The sequence below is a fragment of the Trachypithecus francoisi genome, unplaced genomic scaffold, assembly GCF_009764315.1.
Source record: "Trachypithecus francoisi isolate TF-2019V2 unplaced genomic scaffold, Tfra_2.0 Lachesis_group11, whole genome shotgun sequence".
Classification (NCBI taxonomy): Eukaryota; Metazoa; Chordata; class Mammalia; order Primates; family Cercopithecidae; genus Trachypithecus; species Trachypithecus francoisi.
In genome coordinates, this window is record NW_022681456.1 from 12,134,842 (window position 1) to 12,160,409 (window position 25,568).

The following is a 25,568-nucleotide window of genomic DNA, read 5'->3' on the forward strand; positions in this document are numbered from 1 at the left end:
TTGTCAGCCTCTACCCACGTTCTTGCAGGTGGAAACGTGGATAGCTAATCAAAGTGATTGGACTGTCAGCTCTTTGATGTGTTTTCAAGCTAAGCATTGATGGAAATGTTAAAAAAAAAAAAAATCATCAGCAAAATGCTACAAGACTTGTTAGGAGGTCATCCCATGGCCTGCTGCTGTTTATCTTTTAGAAAACTTACCTATGCTTTCCCCTACTTCAAATCAGGTACTTTTTTTATTGAAGAGGTTTTTTGTTCAGTATTAAAGGAAGATATTTTTCTTCTTTAGTCAGTTAACTGTTTCCACTTGTCTAGTGTTTTGGGGAATGAAATTTCTATGTCGTGCCATTTTTCTTACAGTTGTTTTTAAAAAACTATACCTTTTCTTTCTCTAGTTCTTGCAACGATAGCTTTTGCTTTTCTTCTCCTCCCGATGTGCCAGTATTTAACAAGACCCTGCTCACCTCAGAACAAGTAAGGAATTGGGAGTTTCCTCTTCAATTATAAACTTGTATATATTTTTCTGTCATATTTGATAGCATTATTAGGAGTCTCAATTTCTGGTATTGGCTGGAGGACAGAAATGCCAGAAGACCGGGAAGTGAGACATTTGATCTTTAAAACCAGAAGCTAGTACTTCCTTTTGTACCTTCTCATGTCAGAGGAAATACAAATAAAACTTAGGAAGTCTGAGTCATTGTAATGTGCTTCCTACTTAGATCTTTGAAAGATGAGCAGTTTTCTTTTGAAACAGTGCTTTCATTCCTTTACTGTGAGTTGATGAAATATGAGAATAGTGGTTGAACTCAAACATTCTTCTTTGCCTTTGGTCTTCAGTGGCCTAGATATGCTACCTACTTGCATTTAATCCTAGTATTCACACTTTAACTCAAAGTCATTGCTGCACAGAAACAAAATTCTGTGCTAATGGAGATGCTGAACGCACTTAGGAAACCAGTCACTGGTGGCAGCTGATGTTCCCAGGAATTAGTGATAACAAAAAGATTTACCATCTTCTAAATAGAGTAATACCATCTTTGGTAAATGAGTTGAATTGTTGGCATTTCTTCATTTTGTTTTCCTCATAAGAATAGAATTCCCTCCATACTTACTAGCTTTTCCAGAGGTCGATACTGTCGCTTCAAACTTCTAAATGCCACTGTTGATAATTGGTCCCAAGAAGACATTATCAGATGGTGCAGAAGTATATTCCTGTGAGTTTTCCATAGGTTTCGCCAAAGAAGGATTGGGTATTTTGGATTTCAAGCTATCTTGGAATTGTCTGCTATTCTAATCCAGCCATCATGAACTCTGATCATGAAATACCAAAGGAGAGTTTGGTTATTGAATGAAGTGTGCCCACTGTCCAATAAGTGTTGTGTGTTTTCCAGGATTTCCTTTGGTTGCTGTGGACGTTTCACTGCTGCTGAGTTGCTGTCATTCTCTCTGTCTGTCATGCTCGTCCTCATCTGGGTTCTCACTGGCCATTGGCTTCTCATGGATGGTGAGTGACTAATTTGCGACAAATTGTAATTTTCCTTTATAGAGTTTTATAGATGCTTTAGGATATTCACAGAGATGTACAGCTGTCACTACCATCAACTTTTAGAGCATTTTCACACCCACCGCCGCCAAAACCAATGAGCAATCGTTCCCCTTACCCGCCACCCCACCCCAGCTCCAGGTATCCACTCGTCTCTACTTTGTTTCTATGGATTTCTCCATTCTGGACATTTTCCATAAATGGAATCATACATTATGTGGCCTTTTGTGTCTGACTTGTTTCACTTAGCATGTTTTCAAGGTTCATCTATGCTGTAACCTGTATCAGCGCTTTTTATGGCTGAATACTGTTCCATTATATGGATGCACTAATTTTATTTATTCATTTACTGATTATTTCCACTTTTTAGGCTATTATGAATGATGCCTCTTTGAATATTAATGTACAGTGTGCAGACTGTGCTTTCTTATATAAATGGAGGCTTGGCCCAGTGGCTAATGCCTGTAATCCCAGCACATTGGGAGTCTGAGGCAGGAGTATCACTTGAGACCAAGAGTTCAAGACCAATCTGGACAACATAGCAAGATCCCATTTCTACAAAAATAAAAATCTTCTGGGCATGGTGCACCTATAGTCCCAGCTACTTGGGAGGCTGAGGTGGGAGGATCCCTTGAGCCCAGGAGTTCAAGATTACAGTGAGCTATGATCATGCTGCTGCACTCCGGGCTCAGCAACAGAGTGAGAACCTGTCTCTTTAAAAAGTAACAGTAAGGGCCGGGCCCGGTGGCTCATGCCTGTAATCCCAGCACTTTGGGAGGCTGAGGCAGGTGGATCACAAGGTCAGGAGATCGAGACCATCCTGGCTAACATGGTGAGACCCTGTCTCTACTAAAAATACAAAAAATTAGCCGGGCGTGGTGGTGGGTGCCTGTAGTCCCAGCTCCTTGAGTGGCTGAGTCAGGAGAATGGCATGAACCCAGGAGGCAGAGCCACGATCGCACCACTGCACTCCAGCCTGGGCGACAGAGCAAGACTCCATCTCAAAAAAAAAAAACAAAGTAACAGTAAGGAAATGGGATTAGATTGTAATACAGTGTATCATATTATGCTGTATATTATATATAGTATATGTAATATAACGTGATATATAATCTGCATTATGTACATGATATCATATACTTTTATGTAATGATATAAATACATATCTATATCATATCTATATCATTACATAAAAGCATATCATATCCTTTTTATTAACTCCAGAGTATTAAGGATGAATACCTAGACATGAAATTCCTGGAACAGAATTCTTGCATTTAAAAAATCTATACCTATTATTATACTGCATTTCAGATAGGCTATAGTAGTTATGCTCCAAACTGTAGCATATGAGAATTTCTCTTCATTGATGATAAGGATGAAATAATAATGACAATAAGACCTCAGATGAATTAAGTGCCTTTTATGGATTAGACAGTCTGCTAGGTGTTTTACATGGATTATCTCTTTTAATCCTCAGAACAACTCTTTGAAGTAGGTACTGCTGTTTTTTCCCACTTCAAAAGAGTGAACAAAGGTTCAGAGAAGTGGCTCATCCCAGCCACAGACCCCTTATATAGAATTCATACTTAACCACCAAAGCGTCTTGGAGGCTGTTTCTGAAAATCACCCATAATTTTCCTAGTCTTTCCCTTAAAACCTTTTTTTTTGGGCAGGGAGTTTCACTTTGTTGCCCAAGCTGGAGTGCAATGGTGTCATCTTGGCTCGCTGCAACCTTCGTCTCCTGGATTCAAGCGATTCTCCTGCCTCAGCCTCCCAAGTAGCTGGGATTGCAGGCACATGCCACCACGCCCAGCAAATTTTTTTTTTTTTTTTTAGTTTTTAGTTTTTGTATTTTTTAGTAGAGTTGGGTTTTTGCCATGTTGATCAAGCTGGTCTTGAACCCCTGACCTCGGGTGATCCACCTGCCTTGGCCTCCCAAAGTGCTGGGACTACAGGCGTGAGCCACCACACCCAGCCTTTTTTTTTTTTTTTTTAAATAGAGACAGGGTCTCATGTTGCCCAGGCTGGTCTTGAACTCCTGGACCCAGGCGATCCTCCCACCTCGGCCTCCCAATGTGCACAGGCATGAGCCACTGTGCCTGGCCTCCCCCAGCTTTTTGTTTTGTTTGGTTTTAAGACAGGATCTCACTCTGCTGCTCAGGCTGGAGCGCAGTGCATGGTCAGTGCTTACCCAACTCTTGAGCTCAAGCAGTTCTCCCACCTCTGCCTCTCAAGTAGGTGAGACTCCAGGCACAAGCCACCGTACCCAGCCCATTTTTTTATTATTATTTTATAAAGATGGGTCTCACTATGTTACCCAGGCTGGTCTTGAACTCCTGGCCTCAAGCAGTCCTCCCAAAGTGCTGGGATTGGGCCAGTGCGTTGGCTCAAGCCTGTGATCCCCACATTTTGAGAGGCCAGATGGGAGGATCGCTTGAGGCCAGGAGTTAAAGACCAGCCCGGGCAATATAGTGAGACTGCATCTGTACAAAGCACTGGGATTACTAGCATGAGCCCCGAGGCCCAGCCCCTTGAGATGTTTTTAAACTTTTCTTTTAAACTGTATCATTCTGTTTCCACCTTTTTTTTTTTTTTTTTTGAGATGGAGTCTCACTCTGTTGCCCAGGCTGGAGTGCACTGGTGTGATCTCGGCTTACTGCAACCTCTGCCTCCTAGGTTCAAGTGATTCTCCTGCCTCAGCCTCCTGAGTAGCTGGGATTATAGGTGCCCGCCACCACACCTTGCTAATGTTTTTTTTTTTTTTTTGGTATTTTTAGTAGAGACGAGGTTTCACCATGTTGGCCAGGCTGGTCTTGAACTCCTGAGCTCAGGTGGTCCACCCGCCTCAGCCTTCCAAGGTGCTGGGATTACAGGCATGAGCCCACTGCACCCAGCCTCCACTTCCTTTGTATACAGTCCTTACATTTCCACAGTTCACTTTCATAATCTCAGAAAATTTTTATCTAACTGCTCTGCCCCACAAAGTAAAATCCTTTAAAAGGGATTGTAAACTGTCCCCTTTTCCTTTCTTTTGGTGGTTCCAAAGGGAAGAAGGTTAAAATATAAAGACAGTCAATTTTATACTACTCGTAATTCTGAAGAATTTTTAAGGGAAGAATTTGAAAATCTGGGGTACAGGTATGGATTGCATCTATTCCTGTTACCTACTCCAAATAACCATAAAGCTACTCCAGACTTTGGAGACAGAGCTCTTCGGAACCAGTGCTAGGTCTGGGAGGCTCCTCTGCACTCCACCAGGCAGTGTTTGCCTGCAGCTCTGGGGCTGTGCTGGCTCAGAGATAATGGGGTTGATGTTCATCATTGTCTGAGCCCAGAGCCACCCAGAGTGATGCTTTACTGTTACTGCCTCAAGTTCGGAGTAGCTAAGTTGGTCACACAGTTTCTAAGTACTGATCTTATAGGCTATATATACGTGGTATGACTGATGTTAAGTTTGCTGCATAGTATTTGGTCCATTGTTTGGGGTTTTTATTTTTAATTTGTTTTAGAGAAAGGTTCTTGCTCTTTTGTCCAGGCTGCAGTATGGTGACATGATCCTAACTCACTGTGACCTCAAGCTCCTGGACTCAAGTGATTGTTTGGATTTTTTTTTAGAAGACATTTGCATCAAATATATGAATTAACTCAAAACCAAGGATGTTCTGTTAATGGTCAATTTGGATAGAATTTGACAAAAAGGATTGTCAGCTTTTTTTTTTCTGGATCCAGAATCAGAATCATCTTAATAAGAAAGAATTTTTTTTTTTTTTTGAGACGGAGTCTCGCTCTGTCGCCCAGGCTGGAGTGCAGTGGCCGGATCTCAGCTCACTGCAAGCTCCGCCTCCCGGGTTCACGCCATTCTCCTGCCTCAGCCTCCCGAGTAGCTGGGACTACAGGCGCCCGCCACGTCGCCCGGCTAGTTTTTTGTATTTTTAGTAGAGACGGGGTTTCACCATGTTAGCCAGGATGGTCTCGATCTTCTGACCTCGTGATCCGCCCATCTCGGCCTCCCAAAGTGCTGGGAAATTTTAAACTTTAAGGAAAACAAAAAACTTGTCCTTCTGCACCTAGGAATTTTTTTTCCTCATGAGTGACTTTGACCAGTACAATGATTTGAAATGTCTGTGTGTCAGGGTAAAATGCCATAAGAAACAGTATTCTGTGGAAACAAACTAGCAAGTGTATTGCAAATTGTAAAACATACAAATATAAGTTATACTTACAATTTTAAAATACATTTGTTCAAAAAGACAAGATTATAGTGATGGAGAACTATAGCTCAGTGGTTGGCAGGGTTTGTGTGGAGTGGGGTGACTATAAAGAAAAAACACAGGGGTTTTGGTGGATGATGTGACCACTCTCTATGCTGAGCATGGTGGTGACTCTGTCAACACATGTGGGAACTTTCGTAGAACTGCTGCATTTAAAGAGAAACTGTCAATGTTACTGTTCAGGCTGGGCGCGGGCACAGTGGCTCACGCCTGTAATCCCAACACTTTGGGAGGCCGAGGTGGGCACATCGCCTGAGGTCAGGAATTCGAGACCAGCCTGGCCAACATGGTGAAACCCCGTCTCTACTAAAAGTTCAAAAATTAGCCGGGCGTGGTGTTGTGCACCTGTAATCCCAGCCACTCAGAACGGTGAGACAGGAGAATCGCTTCAACCCAGGAGGTAGAGGTTGCAGTCAGCTGAGATCACACCACTGCACTCCAGCCTGGGCGATGGAGTAAGACTCCATCTCAAAAAAAAAAAAAAAAAATTACTGTTCAGTCATTTTAGAAATAAAATGTTTTTTTTTTTTTTTTTTTTTTTTTTTTTTTTTTTTGAGACGGAGTCTCGCTCTGTCGCCCAGGCTGGAGTGCTGTGGCCGGATCTCGGCTCACTGCAAGCTCCGCCTCCGGGTTCACGCCATTCTCCTGCCTCAGCCTCCCGAGCAGCTGGGACTACAGGCGCCCACCACCTCGCCCGGCTAGTTTTTTGTATTTTTTAGTAGAGACGGGGTTTCACCGTGTTAGCCAGGATGGTCTCGATCTCCTGACCTCGTGATCCACCCGACTCGGCCTCCCAAAGTGCTGGGATTACAGGCTTGAGCCACCGCGCCCGGCCAGAAATAAAATGTTAAATATGCTTTTGTTTTTTATAAACATGTAAATCTTTATAAAAGTTATTCAGTGTTTTTTTTTTTTTTTTTGAGTGTCTACCGTATACCAAGCTATTAAAACAGTTCCTTGAGTTTGCAGACCAAGTTACCCTCTAGACTATACAGACTTTTCATGACACAGACAGGGAAGGCAAAGTCAAAATCATCCATGCCCATCTGTGTAGTAATTCACCTTTGCTGATTCTGACAGGTTTGGTCGTTTGTTTAGCATCTTGTATTCCCTTATATAAACATGTGCTGTGATTGTTTGCTTCAGTACTAGAGAACCCACTATGCATATAAGCAGTCTGAAGTGCAATGGCTACAATTTTTAAGTGGCTATCAAACCTGATTTCCCAAATCAAGTATTAATTAGTGGTTTCAGTAGCTTGTGATTTATGTTACGATACTTCAGTGCTTCTGGAAGTTGATGAAATTACATTCAAAGTAATACAAGTTGCTTGCCAAGCTTATGGTAAAAGGCTGGGTAAGTGCTGATTCTATAAGGACTAGTTATTATTAAGAGTGATAAAGTGACAGCTGTGTGCATTAGACTTTTCCTGAGAGTAGCACTTGTTGAATTCTGCAAACAATGATTTGTTAATTTAAAGTAGGGAAGAAGTGATTCATGTATAAACTGAGCGTGAAGGGGATTCTGAAAAACTTTAGTAAAACCTAATCTTTTAAAAATATATATTATACAGTATTAAGGAATCTTGATCATGATAAATATTGGAGCACAGAGAATAAACTTTAGTCCAAATCAATCTCATATCTTTTATGATTATATCCCTTAAATCTTACCTAGTCCAGTGGCTTCCTGATGAGGAAACAGGCAGATATCTCTCTTAGTGTTACGTCTGAACAGTAATTATTTAGAAATTCCGGTTAGTTGGTTAGAATCTAAACCACATGTTTTCAGTGTGTGTAAGTTGGCTGTTTGGATGACTGTGAACCACATATTCCCAAGAGGAACTGTTTTATATTGGTGTCTTTAAATGACAGAGAGACCACCCCCATAACGATGCACTTAAATCCACCTAAACAAATGTGGAATGAGACGCTGAAAGCACCAGATGCTGCTGGTTTAAAGTAGTGTAAAGCAGTAATCACCTAAGCAGGATGATTAATCTCAATGCTAGCAGACGCAAAGCCCATATTATGACAAATGATATTTTAACTGCCTTGAAGTCTCATATGCCATGTGGTCTGAGTTTCTCGGTAACCCCACTGCTAACTTTTTGATGGCTCTCCTTTCTTGAATCTCTTTATTCTTGTGTCCAGACACACGATACTATTTACATGTTTTGCTGAGGGTTTAAAGTGCTTACTAAGCTGCTGACCCAAAAAAGATGAGCTGTCTCTCAAAACAATAAGCAGTGTGGTCTTTCTACCCTCAACTCTGCCCTACCTTAGCATTGCAGAGAACAGAAAAAAATGCCTGTTTACTAATAGTATGTTACCAAAAAAACAGTTTAGCTTGGTGGAAGGTGACATTCTTTTCACAGCCATTGGACACACACACTTTAGAGCAAGTCGGGAGAATTTTCTTCGTTGTACTTCTGCAGACAGGTCTGGGACAGGTTTATCAGACTCACTAAGGGAGGAGTGGGGTGAGCACCTCCCTGTAAGACATACTAAAGGGTCTGTTTTACTATGCGAGTCTCTTCCTCTAGACTGTACAGTTGATAGAAAATTGGCCATAAAGGACAAACTTTTTGTTCCCAGTGGCCACCGTCAGAAGTACATTTCCATTGGAAAATTCACTTCATAGTTGAAAAGTTTTGCTGAGTGTTCAGTGAGGCTCCCCTAAACCCTAATTAGAATTTTACCGTTTTCTGTCATTACTGCAGTTTCCCAGTATTACGTATCCATGGATCTCTTCTTCCTACCAGTTTGCACTGGTTGAACTGCCCTTGTGACCAAGGGTGGAATTTTTCCTCAAAGAGAGCCTTTGAGCTTTGCATTTGTTTCTTGTGTTTGACTTGTTTTCTGCTGTGGCAGTAGTCTAGCTTTCTAGCTGTATTGTGTAATACACTGAACTGTGTTGCTCTCTGCCATGAATATTATCTTTCAGACTTCTCTGCAGAGTCTGAAATCATCTTGTAAGCAGTGATATGATATTTGGTGGATAGGTTTTTAAAAATTAGTGTTTCTTAAAGTCTGTTCTTTGAAGTTAATTTAGAGTGAAAACAGGATGATAAATTATTTTCAGGGCTACACTAAGAAGTATTAACATTAAGAATGGGCTTCAGGATTTTCCCGAACTTAAGTGTAGGGCTGTTTTGTCTACTCTCAGTTTCATCTGGCAAATTAACCTTTCAGATTTGGGAAGACTTGAAAGAGTTCGACCTATGGGTGATGGCGTGTGAACTAAAAGCTGATGAATATTGAGCACGCACCCCTAGTGATCAAGGATCATAGAACCTGATTTACAGTCTATCCGCTGCCTAGTTCAGGGACTAACAGAGCCTTGACAGATGTCTGATTCAGTCCCCTCGTTTTATAGCAGTTGCTGCTAACCTATGATTAGAACATGTTTAGGGCCAGAAATCTAACAATTGATATTTTGTTTTAAAATGCTACACAGGCGGTGGCTCACGCCTGTAATCCCAGCTATTTGGGAGGCTGAGGCGGGCAGATCACCTGAGGTCGGGAGTTGGAGACCAGCCTGGCCAACACGATGCAACCCCATCTCTAGTAAAAATACAAAAATTAACCAGGGCATGGTGGCATGCGCCTGTAGTCCCAGCTACTCGGGAGGCTGAGGCAGGAGAATCACTTGAACCTGGAAGGCAGGGGTTGCAGTGAGCTGAGATTGCACAACTGCACTCCAACCTGGGCAACAGAGTGAGACTCTGTCTCTAAATAAATAAATAAATAAATAAAATGGTCACTCTTGGTGCCCTGAGTCCACACAGGGCATAGATATCTAGAGAGCCTGTATCAAGAACGGGAGCACTGCTTAGAAACCTTACAGGTTATGTCATCCTCGTAGAGAACATTTGAGCTCCGTTTGGTCTCACTGTCTTTGTCCCTGGCCCACTGGTTGTAGAAGACAGTATGATACAGAGATATCAGTGATAAATTGAAAATAACTGTTGCTAAATGGCTAAAATTAATCATTTACTTCCCCCAACACTTTCGGTTAATATGCATTTAACCAAAAGTTAAGCATGTTGGTGAACCTATGAGAGAGTCTCAGGAGTGTCTAAAGCCACAAGGGAAAGAGAGCACCTCCCTTCACTTTAACCTTGAAAAGCTCTGAGAAGGTAAGATTTTTTAAGGGTTACTTGAATGACAGAATGAAAGGCAGGCAAAGTAAATGACTGATTGAGAACACGTTCTGGGAATATGACATCGCTTGTGGCAGTATTCGCTGGTCAGAGTGGTATTAATTCCAAATACCTCTAAGAGCCTTCTTTCTCTGAGACAAAGGGATGCCTTCTGCGTCTTCATATATGAAACTTAGACTAGAGTGAGGAGGACCTAGATGGTCTAATTGGAAAGTGGGTGTTCAACTTAACACAGATGGAGAGAAGGGATAGGCTGAGGAATAGGAGGAACCCACTCAGACAGACGCCAAAGCAGAGCCAGCGTGGTGCTCAGTTCCGTTCTGTGGAGGTTGTGCCTCCTGAGTTTATGCACTTTATAATTAGACTTGATTCGTCACAGAGAAGGGAACCTGGTGACCTGAAGGCAGGAAATTATGTGAACAGATGTTTGAGAGTGGCAGTGAACAGTACATGGGAAAGAGTAAGAGGGAGGGAGGGTAAGGAGACACAGCAAAGTAGAAAGTGGGCGGAGTTTTGAGCAAGGTCTCCAGTAACAGTAAAGGGTAACACCTCAGAATGGCTGCAGATTTCATGTGCATGATGAGAGACTGTGATGTGTTGAAGATGAACCCAGACTTTCTTATTTGGAAGGTTAGGATAGAATGACACTGTCTAGAGTCATGGAAAACCCAGTCACTGGGCAGTCTCACTGAGCAGTCTGTTCCATATTTAGTTTAGACCCAGGTAGAGGAGGATTAGCATGAGTTGAATGACAAAGCAGCAAGTGGCCCCTGCGCTGTTAGGATGAAGTGTTTCTATGGTAAATTGAGTAGAAAAGGTCAGGATGGGCCAGATGCGGTGGCCCATGCCTATAATCCCAGCACTTTGGGAGGCTGAGGCAGGCGGATCACCTGAAGTCAGTAGTTCAAGACCAGCCTGACCAATATGATGAAACCCCATCTGTACTAAAAATACAAAAATTTGTTGGGCGTGGTGTCGGGCGCCGGTATGCCCAGCTACTCGGGAGGCTGAGACAGAATTGCTTGAACCTGGGAGGCACAGGTTGCAGTGAGCCAAGATCGTGCCACTGCAGTCCAGCCTGGGTGACAGAGCAAGACTCCATCTCCAAAAAAAGAAACAAGGTCAGGAAGGGACAGGTCGTCTGCATGTGTCACAGAGGCAAATAAACTTACCCCGAGGAGCCTGGCCTCTTGCTTCTCTGTCCAGTCTGTTTCCCCGCCCCTCCCTTGGCTACTGGTGAGCTGCATCATTCAGTCCTCTGACCCTCACTCCCCACAGACTCCTGTCTCTCATCTGTCCATCCTAGGCCTTCTGTTACTTTCTTTGTGCCCTTGATGCCTTGCATTCCATGTATTCACCTGTAAGTCCATGAACAGATCACCTCTAGCCAGTATCTATACACAAACCTGTGTTTCACCTGTGCTCTGGCCCAGTGCGCTTCCCACCTACTGCTGACCACTGTTGTTCCTCCAGCCGCCTGAGCTGCTCCCTGAAAATGTCCTGTTGATTGACTCATGACACAACCAAATCTTTGTTTCCTGAAGATGATGACCATGGGAGGGCCCTTCCTTTCAGATATGCGTGTGAGTTGATCAGAGCAGGGGCTCTGGGTACGTCTCTCATTGCCCTAAACATCATGCTTCAGTCATCCCTTTGCAGCTCTGAATGCTCTGAGCTTTGTCAAGCCTCACTGACTAATACATTTCATTGGGTTCATTTCAAATGACATGCATTTGTATACATTTTACCGGGTTGGTTGTGTTTTATGAATTTATTTAAAAATTAAAGGAGACCCTAGTATAATAAACATCCTATATGATTATAAAGTCAAGAATTAGGTCTTGACCACATCTCTCCAGAACTCACACTGCAGCTCACCCTGTAGCTCAGTGAGTGCTTGATAACAGTGATGACAGTGGAGATGAAGATACATATTTTGCTCTTCCTGGGTTGACTACTGTCTTTCCAACTCAGATTCTGAGTTGTAGGGATGAAGCAGCTTTTTCTCCTCTGTGTTCAGATAGCACCGTCCACACAGTAGGAACCCATGAAATAGTAATTTAGTTGATGTGTCCAGGGTCTGCCAAGCTGCTGTATTTACCCACTTGATTACATATATTGACAGTTTACCACCAGTTCTGTGAAAATGAAATATATCTGCTCATGTGGCTTTTTACTTTCCTTAGAATAATTGGAAATTTGAAGTTAATAGAACAGTTTTGCATTCATTCAGTAGGTATTTATTGAATGTCTACTCTGTCAAGTGCTAGGAATCCACAGAAAGAATCAGACATGGTTTCTGTTTCTGAGGAGCACGTGGTCAGTTAGCTTAGGGAATAAACTCACCAGTGTGTAAATATTCACACAGTCATAGAATGGACGAGTGAGTTGAGACACATTCAACGTTCTATGGCACATCACATAGAAGAAGCAACTGGGCCGGGTGTGGTGGCTCATGCCTGTAATTCCAGCACTTTGGGAGGCCGGGGCAGGTGGATCACCTGAGGTCAGGAGTTTGAGACCAGCCTGACCAACATGGTGAAGTCCCGTCTCTACTAAAAATGCAAAAATTAGCTGGGCGTGGTGGCGTGCGCCTATAATCCCAGCTGAGGCAGGAGAATCACTTGATCCCAGGAGGTGGAAGCTACAGTAAGCTGAGATTACGCCATTGTACTACAGCCTGGGCAATAAGAGCAAAGCTCCATCTCAAAAAAAACAAAAAAGCAGCAGCAACTGACTGGTTGGATCAGGAAAGACTCTGAGAAAGGGCTCCTGACCTGGCTCTTTAAGAATGAGGATGGATTTTCCAGATCAAGGAGCCAGGGCAGGACCTTCTGTCTAGAGTGTGAAAAAACACAGTATGTGTGGAGAGGGGGGAATTGTGTTGAACTGGCTAGAAAACAGAGCCACAGGAATGCGTGTTGAGGGCTTGGGCTATACGGTGGAGAGTGTCCTCCCTGGCCAGAGAGTTCGACAGTCATCCCACCACAAGACCCCATGAAGAATTCCTCAATAGCTCTGTGTCCTTATCAAACCTGTGTTTGCACAACAGTGGAGGAAGAGAGCTGAAGGAAGGGAGAGATCCTGTACCTGCCAGGCCCCGGCCTAGACTACAGGGGTGAGCAGTGAGCCATGCTCTCGGGGAACCTTCACTGGAGTTGAGGGGAGTGAGAATGTTTAAAAACAAAAAAGAAGAAATTTTGTATATCACATGTTGAGAGATGAAAAGAAAAATAAGGCAAGGGCAGGAAGTGTAATAATCTTAAATATACTTGTAGGAAAGTCCACCTGTCATTGAGAAGCTAGTACTTGAGTGAAGAACTGTGAAAGACGAGGAGGGGAGCCAGCTGGGTTCTGGGAGGAGATTGTTCCAGGCAGAGGGCACAGTAAATGCAGAGCACTGAAGCGGCGGCATGGGGGACAGAGTGAGGAGGCTGCTGTGGCTGGCACAGGAAGTAGCAGGAGGTGACCTGAAGGGTCACAGTCACAGCAGGACCTTGTCAGCCAGTGTGAAGGCTGTGGCTTCTACTCTGTGGGAAGTTAAGAGTTTTGAGCCAGGGGACCCATCAAACCTGTCTTATGGTTGAAGAAGCTGCTTCTGTCTGCCCTGTGAAGAAGAGACTTGTTAGGGGTTAAATTGGAGGCAGAGAGGCCACGCAGGAGGTCACTGCAGCAATGCACACCAGGAGAGGATGGCGGCTTATGCCAGGCAGGGTGTAGAAGAAAGAAAAAGGGGTCGAAAAGAACATCACAGATTTCCATCTGCACAATTGGAAGCAAAGAGTAAATGCTTGGAGACGGAAGACTACACTGTTAAGAGCTGAGTTTGGACATGTTAGATTTGAGAAGCCAATTAGACAGCCAAGTATATATGTCCCTTAGGCCATAGGATGTATGAGTCTTGAGCTCCAAGAAGAGATTCAGGCTGGAAATAAAAATGTGTGAGTTGATGACATATAGTCTCAAGAGCCTTGAGATTGGACGAGATCACTGAGAGAGGAAAAGATCTGAGGAAAAGACCATGGAATGCTGGGAATTGAGGAGGAGCTACAGAGAAGCCTGAAAAGGAGTGGCCAGTGAGAGGGGAGGAACAGGAGAGCACATTGTCCTGAGAACCAGGGGAGAAGGAGGGAGCCATCAGCTGGGCAGGTTGCTGCCCAAAGATCGGGTAAGAGGAGGACAGAAGTCGATTACGATGGCTACCAACGAGGGGATGCTTGGCAAGCCCCCGGGAGCAGTGTCAGTGGAGTAGCAGGGATGAAAGCCCTGCTGGAAGTGATCAAGAGCTCAGATGATAACATCTAATTTATGGGAAATATATAGGATAGAGGAAAAGCCAACCACCCCAGTAGGGAAGCAACAGAAAATTCTGGATGACTCCACTTTCAGCAAGTCATTAAAAAAAGGACTGTAGGCTGGGCATGGTGGCTCATGCCTATCATCCCAGCACTTTGGGAGACCAGGGTAAGATTATTGCTTGAGACCAGCCTGGGCCACATAGCAAGACCTCATCTCTACAAAAAATACAAAAATTTGCCAGGTGTGGTGGCATGTGCTGGTGGTCCTAGCTACTCAGGAGCCTAAGTATTGCTTGAGCCCAGGAAGCAGAGGCTGCAGTGAGCCAAGATCTCATGACTGCACTCCAGCCTGGGCGACAGAGCAAGACCCTGTCTCAGGAAAAAAAAAAAAAAAAAACATGATTGCAAATGGTGTAAATGGTGGCCTGGGTGACCACAGGCCAAGAATTCGAGACCAGGCCGGGCGCGGTGGCTCACGCCTATAATCCCAGCACTTTGGGAGGCCAAGGCGGGCGGATCACAAGATCAGGAGATTGAGAGCATCCTGGCTAACACAGGTGAAACCCCGTCTCTACTAAAAATACAAAAAAATTAGCCAGGCATGGTGGCGGGCACCTGTAGTCCCAGCTACTCAGGAGGCTGAGGCAGGAGAATGGTGTGAACCCAGGAGGCGGAGCTTGCAGTGAGCTGAGATCTTGCCACTGCACTTCAGCTGGGGCAACAGAGCAAGACTCCATCTCAAAACAAAACAAAACAACAAGAATTCGAGACCAGCCTGGGAAACACGGTGAAACCCCATCTCTACTAAAAATACAAACATGAACTCAGGAGGCAGAGGTTGCAGTGAGTCGAGTTTGCGCCATTACACTCCAGCCTGGGTGATTTTTCCATCTCAAAAAAAAATTTTTAGGAAGATATTTAACAGTGGTAATCTCTGAAAAGTGGCAATGTAATTTTTTTATTTTGCTTTACTGTATTCTCTAGTTTTCTATAATGCAGTTAATGAATTGCTGGGATGATGCCTCCAAGTGAACGAAAGGGAGGGGGTGTTATCTAGGGTGTGAGTTCACTTTAAAGCAGGGAGCAAGGACAACACATCCACAACATTGGAGGGAAGGCAGGAAAAGACAGCTGGGAGGTCTCAGACTGGTTTCCTGGGTCTCCAACAGCCGAGCACTGTGTCTAGCAGGAGGAAAGCAATCACCCCAAATTCCACAAGTCCAAACAGGCTGAAGAAATGGGTGCTTTGCATAAATTACATGTAAGTTTTTTTTTTTTTTTTGAGGCGGAGTCTCGCTCTGCCGCCCAGGCTGGAGTGCAGTGGCGCGATCTCGGCTCACTGCAAGCTCCGCCTCCCGGGTTCACGCCATTCTCCTGCCTCAGCCTCCTGAGTAGCTGGGACTACAGGTGCCCGCAACCGTGCCCGGCTAATTTTTTTGTATTTTTAGTAGAGACGGGGTTTCACCATGGTCTCGATCTCCTGACCTTGTGATCCGCCCGCCTCGGCCTCCCAAAGTGCCGGGATTACAGGCGTGAGCCACCGCGCCCGGCAACATGTAAGTTTCTGAAGCTGGAGCTTAGGGCTGCCTGATTTCTGAGGGAATTGCAAACTCTGTGAAGGGGCATAACTTGTGGAAAGAGGATGAGCCTGGAGTCCACACTGACTGCTATCTGCTGTATCTTGTCTCCTCCCCAGCACTGGCCATGGGCCTCTGTGTCGCCATGATCGCCTTTGTCCGCCTGCCGAGCCTCAAGGTCTCCTGCTTGCTTCTCTCAGGGCTTCTAATCTATGATGTCTTTTGGGTAAGCGTTTATGTCCTTGGAGCCCCTCCCCTTCTTTGTGTTGAAGTGAAGCATTCACTCCCGAAAACTATTAACTAGAAGTATCCAAAGTTGGGCTTGCCCTGCCGCCGATCACTCTCTCTCCAGAGTCCTTAACTGTAGTTGTTCATGGGTGTGCAGTCTGATCCTTTTGTTTGCTGAGAAGTTGTACAGTAGGTAGTGTGTGTGTGTGTGACTCCTAGGGTAGAAGAGGTAACAGGTTGACAAGATTCGCTGCAGTGAGGGCCACCCTGTCACGGAGTAATCTCTGGGTGTGGAGAGTGCAGAAATTGGCAAGTACACAGGAAGAGCAAAGATTTTCTCAAATCATACAAAGAAAGCATTGCAGTCACAGCATTCTGAGACTCTGCTCTGAAAAGCAAGGAGGACTGATGCTGAAAGCAGGTTGCTTCCAGCTCCCTCTGTTAAAGGCATCTCTCCAACTCGGCAGGTATTTTTCTCAGCCTACATCTTCAATAGCAACGTCATGGTGAAGGTGGCCACTCAGCCGGCTGACAATCCCCTTGACGTTCTATCCCGGAAGCTCCACCTGGGGCCCAATGTTGGGCGTGATGTTCCTCGCCTGTCTCTGCCTGGAAAACTGGTCTTCCCAAGGTAGGACCTCATGCTATGACAGGACCACACTGTCTTCCTGTGCCTGTCTGTTCCCAGCCTTGGTCAGTCTCTTATGTCATCAGCATTCTGATCCCAACCTGGGGTCATTATCTCCATGCTGCAGAAGAGAATGAGATTCTTGGCTTGCCAAGAACGACCACTAAGTGATCCAGGCGCTGCCTTTTATTATTGATTAATGTCAGCAAACAGCCATGCCTTACTGCTGTTTCCACTGTTTCGAGTTGGCTGGAGGGAGTTAGGAAAATCTGGATCCTTTTAACTTGTAAGATATTTGTAAAAATAGGTTCTAATGGTAGAATTATACAGCTCCTGGTAATATAATCTTGGCAGAATGAATGTACTGCTTTAATCTTCCACCTGTAATAGTAGCCAAGTGCTTATTTGAAGTCTCAACAGTGAATGTGTCACAAATGATGAATCGTTTGACATTTCTAGAGGAAGCAGCACTTATGCAAATCACTTCAGCAGTCACTTCCAAGGGGCTCTCCTGGAACACAGGAGGGCCAGGTGGAGATCTCTAGTGCCAGTACTGTTGCAGCTTTTTCTCTCTACACTCTTAAAACTGATGTTCCATCAGAGGAGATTTCCATCTACCATGCAGATAAGCTCTTTGACTCCTTAAAAAGCTAACAAACTTTGCACAAAAGGAAGAGAAACTGGATTGTGTAGAGTGTGATGTCGCTAACCTGTGAAACTGCATTCCAGCTCCACTGGCAGCCACTTCTCCATGTTGGGCATCGGAGACATCGTGATGCCTGGTCTCCTACTATGCTTTGTCCTTCGCTATGACAACTACAAAAAACAAGCCAGTGGGGACTCCTGTGGGGCCCCTGGACCTGCCAACATCTCCGGGCGCATGCAGAAGGTCTCCTACTTTCACTGCACCCTCATCGGATACTTTGTAGGTAAGAGAACCAGAGACTGCAGATGATCCTCGCTCTGGCTGACCTCCAAGCCTTGGAATTAAATCAGGTCTTCTAGCTACAGATACTGGATAGAAGGAGAGCAGGAATTCTGAGTGCTGTAATAGACAACCTGGCCTGTGAGATGCTAAGTGTTCTGTGTACTGGATAGGCCAGTTCCCTCTCCAGCAGTGTATCTGAAGAACATTGTAGGAAAAGCATGTCAGTCTTCAAAGCCAAGGACACACAGCACACAGTGCAGTGGATTCGTCTGTGCTTAAATCTTCCTCTAGAGTTGAATGACTGTCGTATTTATTTCCTACTTTATTCAACAGATACTTACATTCATTAGTTGTCTATTTCTGCCACTCTGACCTAAGCTAAGTTTTGTAGCCAGCGCGTGTAGGCAGACAGGAGATAGTTGGGATGGGGCTGGGAAAAGCAGTAACCTGCCTGCACATGCAACGGCTCCCGCACAGTGACTGGAAAGGAGCGCCTCTTGCACTCCGTGCCTCCTCCTCAAACCCAGCACTGTCCTCGTCCCAGAGCAGTTCATTCACATGGGTTCATTTCAGTCCACAAACTCAGAGGGACAAGGCAAGTGGCATTATTCCCAGTAGACAGATGGGCAGGCTGAGGCTCGGAGAGGTGGAAGGTCTGAACTACGGTTATGTTAGCTATTGTGAGTAACAGAGTTGGAACTTAAACCCAGGTCTTCTGCCTCCCAAATCCAGCATCACAGGAGACAGAGGCACACTTGGGGCCGGAGGGAGGGTTTGAACCCAGGAACCAGAGCAAGGAATTAGACCTGGGTCAGTCATGTGTCCTTGGAGTTGTAGGTGTTTTTTAAAGCTGTGCTGATCCACATTTCTTCAGCTGCCCAAGCTGGGCATTTCACACCCCAACCATAGAATGGACGACAGCACATTAGATCTGTGCAGTCGCAGGACTTTGCCAAGCAGCAGCCAGGTGACACGGGTTCCCTCTCCTGTCTCACAGATGCTTCTCTCTCCTCACAGGCCTGCTCACTGCTACTGTGGCGTCTCGCATTCACCGGGCCGCCCAGCCCGCCCTTCTCTATTTGGTGCCATTTACCTTATTGCCGCTCCTCACGATGGCCTATTTAAAGGTGAGAGCAGCAGTTATAAACCTGTGAAAGCAATAACTGGGATTGGCCCTGTGCCTGGGTTTGCACTCTCCTCGCTGGAGGTGATTCTGCTTAAGCCCCTGAGTGAGCTTTTGATCTCTGCTGTTTTGTGTGTGTGTGCGCTACCCTGGCATTAGCAAACGCTTGCAGACTCAGGCAGCCACTGTCAGAAAATGCTCATGAGCTAGGCCACTGTACCACCTGGGCGAGGAATAACTAATTGAAAGCCCTAGAGCCCAGCTGAGGGAACTTTCTGCTTCTGTTCAAAGCAGTGCCCTCCCGCCACCTAACAGCTTAACGCTACGTTCAAGTTTGGGAATAATTAAAATTGAATAGTGTTGAGGCAGCATATGATGAAACCAGAACTAGAGAGCATGCTATTTCCCAGGTGCCTGTTCCCCGCTTTACAGATGAGGAAGCAGATTACAGAGGTCAGCTCACTTGCCCAGGTCACCTGACTCACGACCTCTAGAGAGTTGCTAAAAGCCCCCCTTCTAGGGAGTCCTCCTAAAAATAGTGGGTTATTTTTGAATGGGTAAGATTTAAATGCTCTTTGATTTTCCGCAGAAGCAATCTGATCTCAGATCAAGCATCAGAAAGGGGGCATGGCGCATGGTGGCTCACGCCTGTAACCCCAGCACTTTGGGAGGCTGAGGCAGGCAGGTCACGAGTTCAGGACCAGCCTGGCCAACATGGTAAAACCCTGTCTCTACTAAAACACAAAAATGAGCCAGGCATGGTGGTGAGCGCCTGTAATCCCAACTTGGGAAGCTGAGGCAAGAGGAGTCGGAGGTTGCAGTGAGCTGAGATCTCACCACTACACTCCAGCCTAGGTGAGAGAGCAAGAACCCATCCAAGAAAAATCAGAACGAGGCCAAGCGCAGTGGCTCATGCCTGTCATCCTAGCACTTTGGAAGGTCAAGGCAGGGGAGTTGTCTGAGCCCAGGAGTTTGAGACCAGCCTGGCCAATATAGGAAGACTTCATATCTTAAAAAAAAAATTTTTTTTTGAAAGAATCAGAAAAGACAGCTGTGTGTGCCTTGTGTTTCAATCTGTAACTTAGAAAGTTCCTTGTTTCTCAGGGCGACCTCCGGCGGATGTGGTCTGAGCCTTTCCACTCCAAGTCCAGCAGCTCCCGATTCCTGGAAGTATGATGGATCACGGAGCAAGTGACCAGATGGCCATCATAGTCCTTTTCTCTCAACTCATGGTTTGTTTCCTCTTAGAGCTGGCCTGGTACTCAGAAATGTACCTGTGTTTAAGGAACTGCCGTGTGACTGGATTTGGCATTTAAAGGGAGCTTGTTTGCAGGAGAGAGGTGCTGGAGCCCCGTCTGGTTCCTTCTCTTCCTGCGGATGTAGAGGTGGGGCCCCTTCCAAGAGAGACAGGCCTCTCCCCGCCGCTCCTTCCTCCCACGTTTTTATGGATCTGCACCAGACTGTTACCTTGTTGGGGAGATGGAGATTTGACTGTTTAAAAACTGAAAACAGCGAGGAGTCTTTCTAGAACTTTTGAACACTAAAAGGATGGAAAAAATTAGCAAACCGAAGTTTCTTCAGTGACCCCTCAAGAACTTTGGGACCAGTTTCCTATGGGGGACTCAGTTTCAGAGAACTGAGACAGAAGCTCTTCTGTCGTTATATTCTTCTTTCCTTTTTTTGGATTTATTAAATATTTTCTGTGGTGTGAAGTGACTTATTAAATCCACAGACATTGAGTGACTTCTTACAACATCCACATAAGAATTTGTTGTAATGAGTTCATGTCCACCCAGATGTTGTGTTGGCAGTGAACAAGGGCACGGTTTTTATACATACGTACATATATATATATACACACACACATAGATATATATGAATAAACAAAAATGAAATCCTGCTAAGATCACGCTGTGTAGCTGACAGGGGCTTGCTGTCGTTTTGAGCATGTCGAGCAGTTTACTGTGGCTTCCTTGTATATGGATAAGCTGCTGTCCTTCCCCTTCACAACTGACTCCGCAGTTACAAACCAGTATAGCATTTGTGCTGATAGACTCATGGACTTTAGGAGCCCTAACTTGGTTTTGATCAGTGTAGCAAATTAGGGATGAAGAGTTCAAACCTTTCGGCCCTTTCTTTCTTTTCTTGGCTTCTCCCTTGCAGGGTGTTCCGTAGTTTCTTCTCGAGCCAATGCATGTATTATAGCAGCAGGTGTCTTTGTGCTTTCTCATCATAGTAATGTACTACTTGTAAATACATTTTTCTATTTTCTATTTTTTTGTATTTTTTTTTGACATTTTGTTTCATTGGTGTGCTGTATATTTTCCATGCCCTCACTCCTTTAAGAAAAAAAAAAAAAAAAGGAAAAAAGCAACACGATCCTGTCCTTGCTGTTGTGATTATAGTCTTGGTTTACCTGTGGTGACAGATGGGTGTGGGGGACACATGTCAAATGCCCCTCTGAGGTGGGCCCTAAATTCCAGGAACTGGGAAAAGAACCAGCTGCTCTGTCCTGAGAGCCTGGCCCTGTGCTGTGGTCTCTGCTGCACGCCCAGAGTTCTGGGAGTAACTAGTGTTAGGTCTGCTGGCCTTTACCTAAGCAGCCCCTGCCTGGTAAGGTGGCACCCATTGTTCAGAGGCAGAGAGAAGCCTGCAGTTGGCATGAGGATGCCTGGCGACAAAGGCTGGAGAAGGGCCCTGAGTCCCAGCCTCTCCCCAAGGGTCCCCGCCCCAGTGGCTGCCTCTGTCTTGACCTGTGTAATGAACTGGTGTGCTGTGTCACTGTGGCTTGAGCTCACAGGGGGCACCCATCCTGCTGCCAACAGAGCCTGAAGCAGTCAGGGTGTTGGATTCCTCTGTTGTTGTCATCAGATCCTGCTGAGGGGTTTCTGGGGTTTTGTTTTTAATAAATGATTCCTTTGTAGCCTTTGTCACATCATCTTCACTTTGGTTGTTGGTACCAAACAGAGCTCCCAGCCATCTCCTCCCTGTTCTGGAAGACTGATGGGAAGTCCTGTCTGTCCCCAGACCTGGCCACCTGCACCTCCGGCCCAGTCATAGGTACGTCAGAGAACTGGAGCTTCTGCTGTCCACGAAACTCAAAACCGCCTCTGCATTGGGCCAAGACCAAAAATCCACTCGCAGACTCTCCTTCCTTCCTTCCTTCACAGCCATCAAGGATGCAAAGAGCTAATTAAACAGGCCCAGGGACAGGGAGGGGCTCCAAAATGACTCGCATTAAGGGCAAGTGCCAGTGATGGGTAGAAATAATGTTATCCTTCACGCCTGTAATCCCAGCACTTTGGGAGGCCGGGGAGGGCGAATCACAAGGTCAGGAGATCGAGACCAGCCTGGCCAACATGGTGAAACCCCGTCTCTACTAAAAATACAAAAATTAGCCAGGTGTGGTGGCGGGTGCCTGTATAATCCCAGCTTTTTGGGAGGCTGAGGCAGGAGAATTGCTTGAACTCGGAAGGCGGAGGTTATAGTGAGCAGAGATCACGCCATGGCACTCCAGCCTGGGCGACGGTGCAAAATGTTATCCTGGCAGTGGGTCATTTTAATTTTTCTGTCTTTGTTTTCATAAGAAAATTAAATTCCAAACAGAAGGAACGTCATGATTTTGTCATTCTCACTTCTGTGCAGGTTTTGGGGGAAATACCCACACAGAGCTGTGAATGCGCCCTGGATTCCAGTTCCTAATCTTCAAAGCCCTTGAAACTCGGGCAGAGAAACAGCAAATGCTCTGCTTGTCTTGAGTTCCCCACAGTAGACACGCTGGACTCCGTCCCAGTTCTGGAAGTCGTGCCCTTTTGTTGGAGGTTGACTGGGTGGGCTGCAGTTAAAGCACACATGGGACTTCCCTTCCAGTCTCCCTTTGCTCCCCGCTGCCTGAAGTCTGCTGCATTAGGTAGGGCATGTTTATGAAATTTCAGCAGACTCCTTCCTCACTGATCTGAAGTCCTTTTTCCTCACAAAGAGACTGTATGTTATTAGAATTCCCACTTTTTAATAACTTTTTTCTAGATTGAGCTAATGAAGATACGACAGTAAAGGCTGTCCAAAGCCTAGTGTGTTCCATTGCTGTCATTACAGTGCATGTGTAATGCCCTCTCTGAATGTGACAGTGACAGCTCCCTGCCTAGGAATGGTTCCAACCAAGGCAGCTTGGGACTAAGCTACTGTCTGAATTACTTTTGTAGCAGGCTCACAGGCTTTCAGTAAACAGGTAAGTTAGGTCACCCACAAGAAAAAAGCACTCGTTCTCTGTGAGGATGGAGGGGAAAGGAGTTCCATTTTGTTAGTCAAGTGTTAAACATAGAACCTGCTGTGTCTGCTTAGCAGCTCTCACATTACTGCTCACCAGATCCCGTGTTGTGTGTACGCGTCTGTTTTGTAAAGCCTAGCGTTTACGTCAGAGTGCATGGAGTACATGCCTTAGAGACATCATTTGTGCAACCCCATTCTCTACAGAGCTCTGTCAGCGGTACAGGCTCAGAAGGAAGCCATCTCGGTTCCCTTCTGGTCTTCAGTGCACAGCGGCCGGGACAGCCTACCCCACCTCACCGAATCACATTTCTTCAGCAGTTTCCAACAGTGAAATCATTTCTAGAACAATGGCTGCTAACACGTGTCAGCTGAAGCACTGCAGATCAAGTCATCCAACTCAAGCTTCTTCCTCTTTCTGGAAGGTATAAACCAGGTAAGACTTTTTAATCCAGAAATTATTCCTATTCCCTGCAATGTATAGGGTGCTTTCTATCTGCAAAACTCTAAACTCAAATTTCTGCAAGTTCAGATTCCAACTGTCTCATGTGCAGAGCCTCTGCCATCACAAAACTCTTCCCTCTCCTTTCTTTGACTGTTTCAGCCATCATCTGTTTCCTCCTCAGCCTTTCCCTTGGAATCCAGAGCCCTTTCCTGTCTGTTAGAGGCAATCAGTCATGCTTCAGTAAAGTTTGAGGCACTGGGCCTGCCAGTGAACAAAACCAGACATCTTGACCCCCTACTCCTGCGGTCTGTGCAGGGCTGGCTTTAGCAAGCTTGACTTGTGGGAAGGGGGTGTGGCAGTCATCCCCACACAAGGTCACACAGGGATGCCACAGTGCATTCAAGAGTAGAATCCGTAGCCTTCTGTCCGTAACTCTGGGCCTTGCTGTAAATAGCAAAGGCTCGGGCTGGGGATCTTGTATCACTGGACTGGATGTGCCAATGAAGAGAAGACCGAAAAGCAGGTTGGCACAGGAGAAGCCCAGTGTTCCTGGTGGACACGGGCCTGCATTCAACCGCATGTCTGAAGAACGCGAAAGCCTTCTACAGCCCCAAGCGCACTGATCTTTCATCACTACAGGTTTTGAAAGTCTGACCGCACGAAGCCAGTGGTTGGCAGGCGCTTGCTACAAACATCCTGCAGGGAGGCTGTGAAGATTGTAACTCCGCAGCACTTACAGAGGAGCGCTTGAGCGTGCAGTAGAGCTCCTAGGTACCTGAGTTCTTAAGAATTCATGCAACAGACTCCACTTTGCTTATGGTTCCTTTCATTTGGAGTCTGCCTAATCAGTTTTTCTCTTAAGTTCCAAGAAATCTTTTTCTTGTTGAGTAGAACCTGTAAAACATGCCACCTGTCTGCAGGCGAACAGAGGCCCTGAAGGTTCCAAAATAGCTGAGCCCACGAGCTGTCTCCAGCCCCAGTGAAGTCCTGGGATTCTCACCAGATCCAAAGATGACAGAGGAATGGGAACCAGTTAGGCAGAGGAAACAAGACTTGAGAGACTGGGAGTGGGGAAGCCGCCAGGCAGTGGGCGGCAGGCCTGCGCTTATGAGGAATGGAAGACAGGAAGTGGGTGTCCGTAGGACAGAGATGGAGGGGGGCAGCACGACAGTCACTGCATTCAACCAAACGTCTGAAGACAAGCGATCCAGCCCCAGGGTCCTGACACCAGTTACTGTGTCTCACCACAGAGCCTCGCTCCAGGTGGACCACCTGTCACTTCCACGGCCACCTTTCACTGCCCACCAAGTGAGCTTCTAGCTTTTGTGTTTGAGCCTTTGCCATTGGAGATTGAATTTCCTCACACTTTCAGTTGCTGTCGTGCCTTGACAGGGTTTTTATCCCCAGGTAGACAGTAACACATCCTGTGCCAGCTTCCTAGGGAAGGCAGAAACCAATTTCAGAACAAGAGGCCGAGGGCTTGGTAGTGCAGGGAGGAACTAAGATGACGAAGCATTGCACGGATGAGTCATAGCCTTGCCGGCCTGACGGCGAGTAGATTGCAGTGCCACCCTCCCTAAGACCGCCATCCAATCAGGAGCCCCAGCCCCACTTTTCCTCCTTCCCTCGTGCCTGCTTGGCACTTCCTGCAGCTCTCCCCTGTGGAGTGCAGGCATTTTGCCCACGGCAGTCGCTGTGAGAGAGGCCATGGCCTGGACCAGGGTGATGCGAAGAACAGAACTTGCTACCAGATTGGATGCAGCGGGTGGGGACCCCACACTTCTTAACCTGAACAATTAATTGCTGAAACAGATACAGAAGAAATTGGAGAAGAGTTGTTCTAGCCAGTAGAGCACTAAAGCCAAAAAAAAAAAACAAAAAAACCCAGAGTCTTCAGTGATGCAAAGCCTTGCAGAGTATGCGAGATGACCTAGACAGTGAGAGGCAGGAGGAAGACTACTCCGTGGTGTTCAAAGTGTGAAGGTGTTGTCAGCGCACATCCCCCACACAGCCACCATGGGGCTGTGGTTAGGGACGGAGCCCCCTGAGTCTGAGCTGCTTCATCTGAAATGGAGATGAAGGTGCCTCATAGAA

At 45.9% G+C, this 25,568-nt stretch overlaps 1 protein-coding gene across 4 annotated transcripts in view; it reads left to right on the forward strand.

Moving 5' to 3' along the window:
• The window catches only part of SPPL3 (signal peptide peptidase like 3), a 143,379-nt gene extending 120,027 nt beyond the window's left edge, over positions 1-23,352 (forward strand). For 2 of the 4 annotated variants that reach the window (XM_033220356.1, XM_033220355.1), the window contains exons 5-11: positions 395-473; positions 1,391-1,503; positions 15,976-16,082; positions 16,552-16,715; positions 17,442-17,641; positions 18,658-18,767; positions 21,731-23,352. In XM_033220356.1, the coding sequence (XP_033076247.1) occupies positions 395-473; positions 1,391-1,503; positions 15,976-16,082; positions 16,552-16,715; positions 17,442-17,641; positions 18,658-18,767; positions 21,731-21,823 (866 nt within the window). In that variant the 3' untranslated portion in view covers positions 21,824-23,352. Of the gene's footprint in view, positions 1-394; positions 474-1,390; positions 1,504-15,975; positions 16,083-16,551; positions 16,716-17,441; positions 17,642-18,657; positions 18,768-19,867; positions 21,150-21,730 lie in introns of those variants that run through there. The other 2 variants (XM_033220358.1, XM_033220357.1) reach the window with 2 other exon arrangements.
• Positions 23,353-25,568: the final 2,216 nt, after the last annotated feature.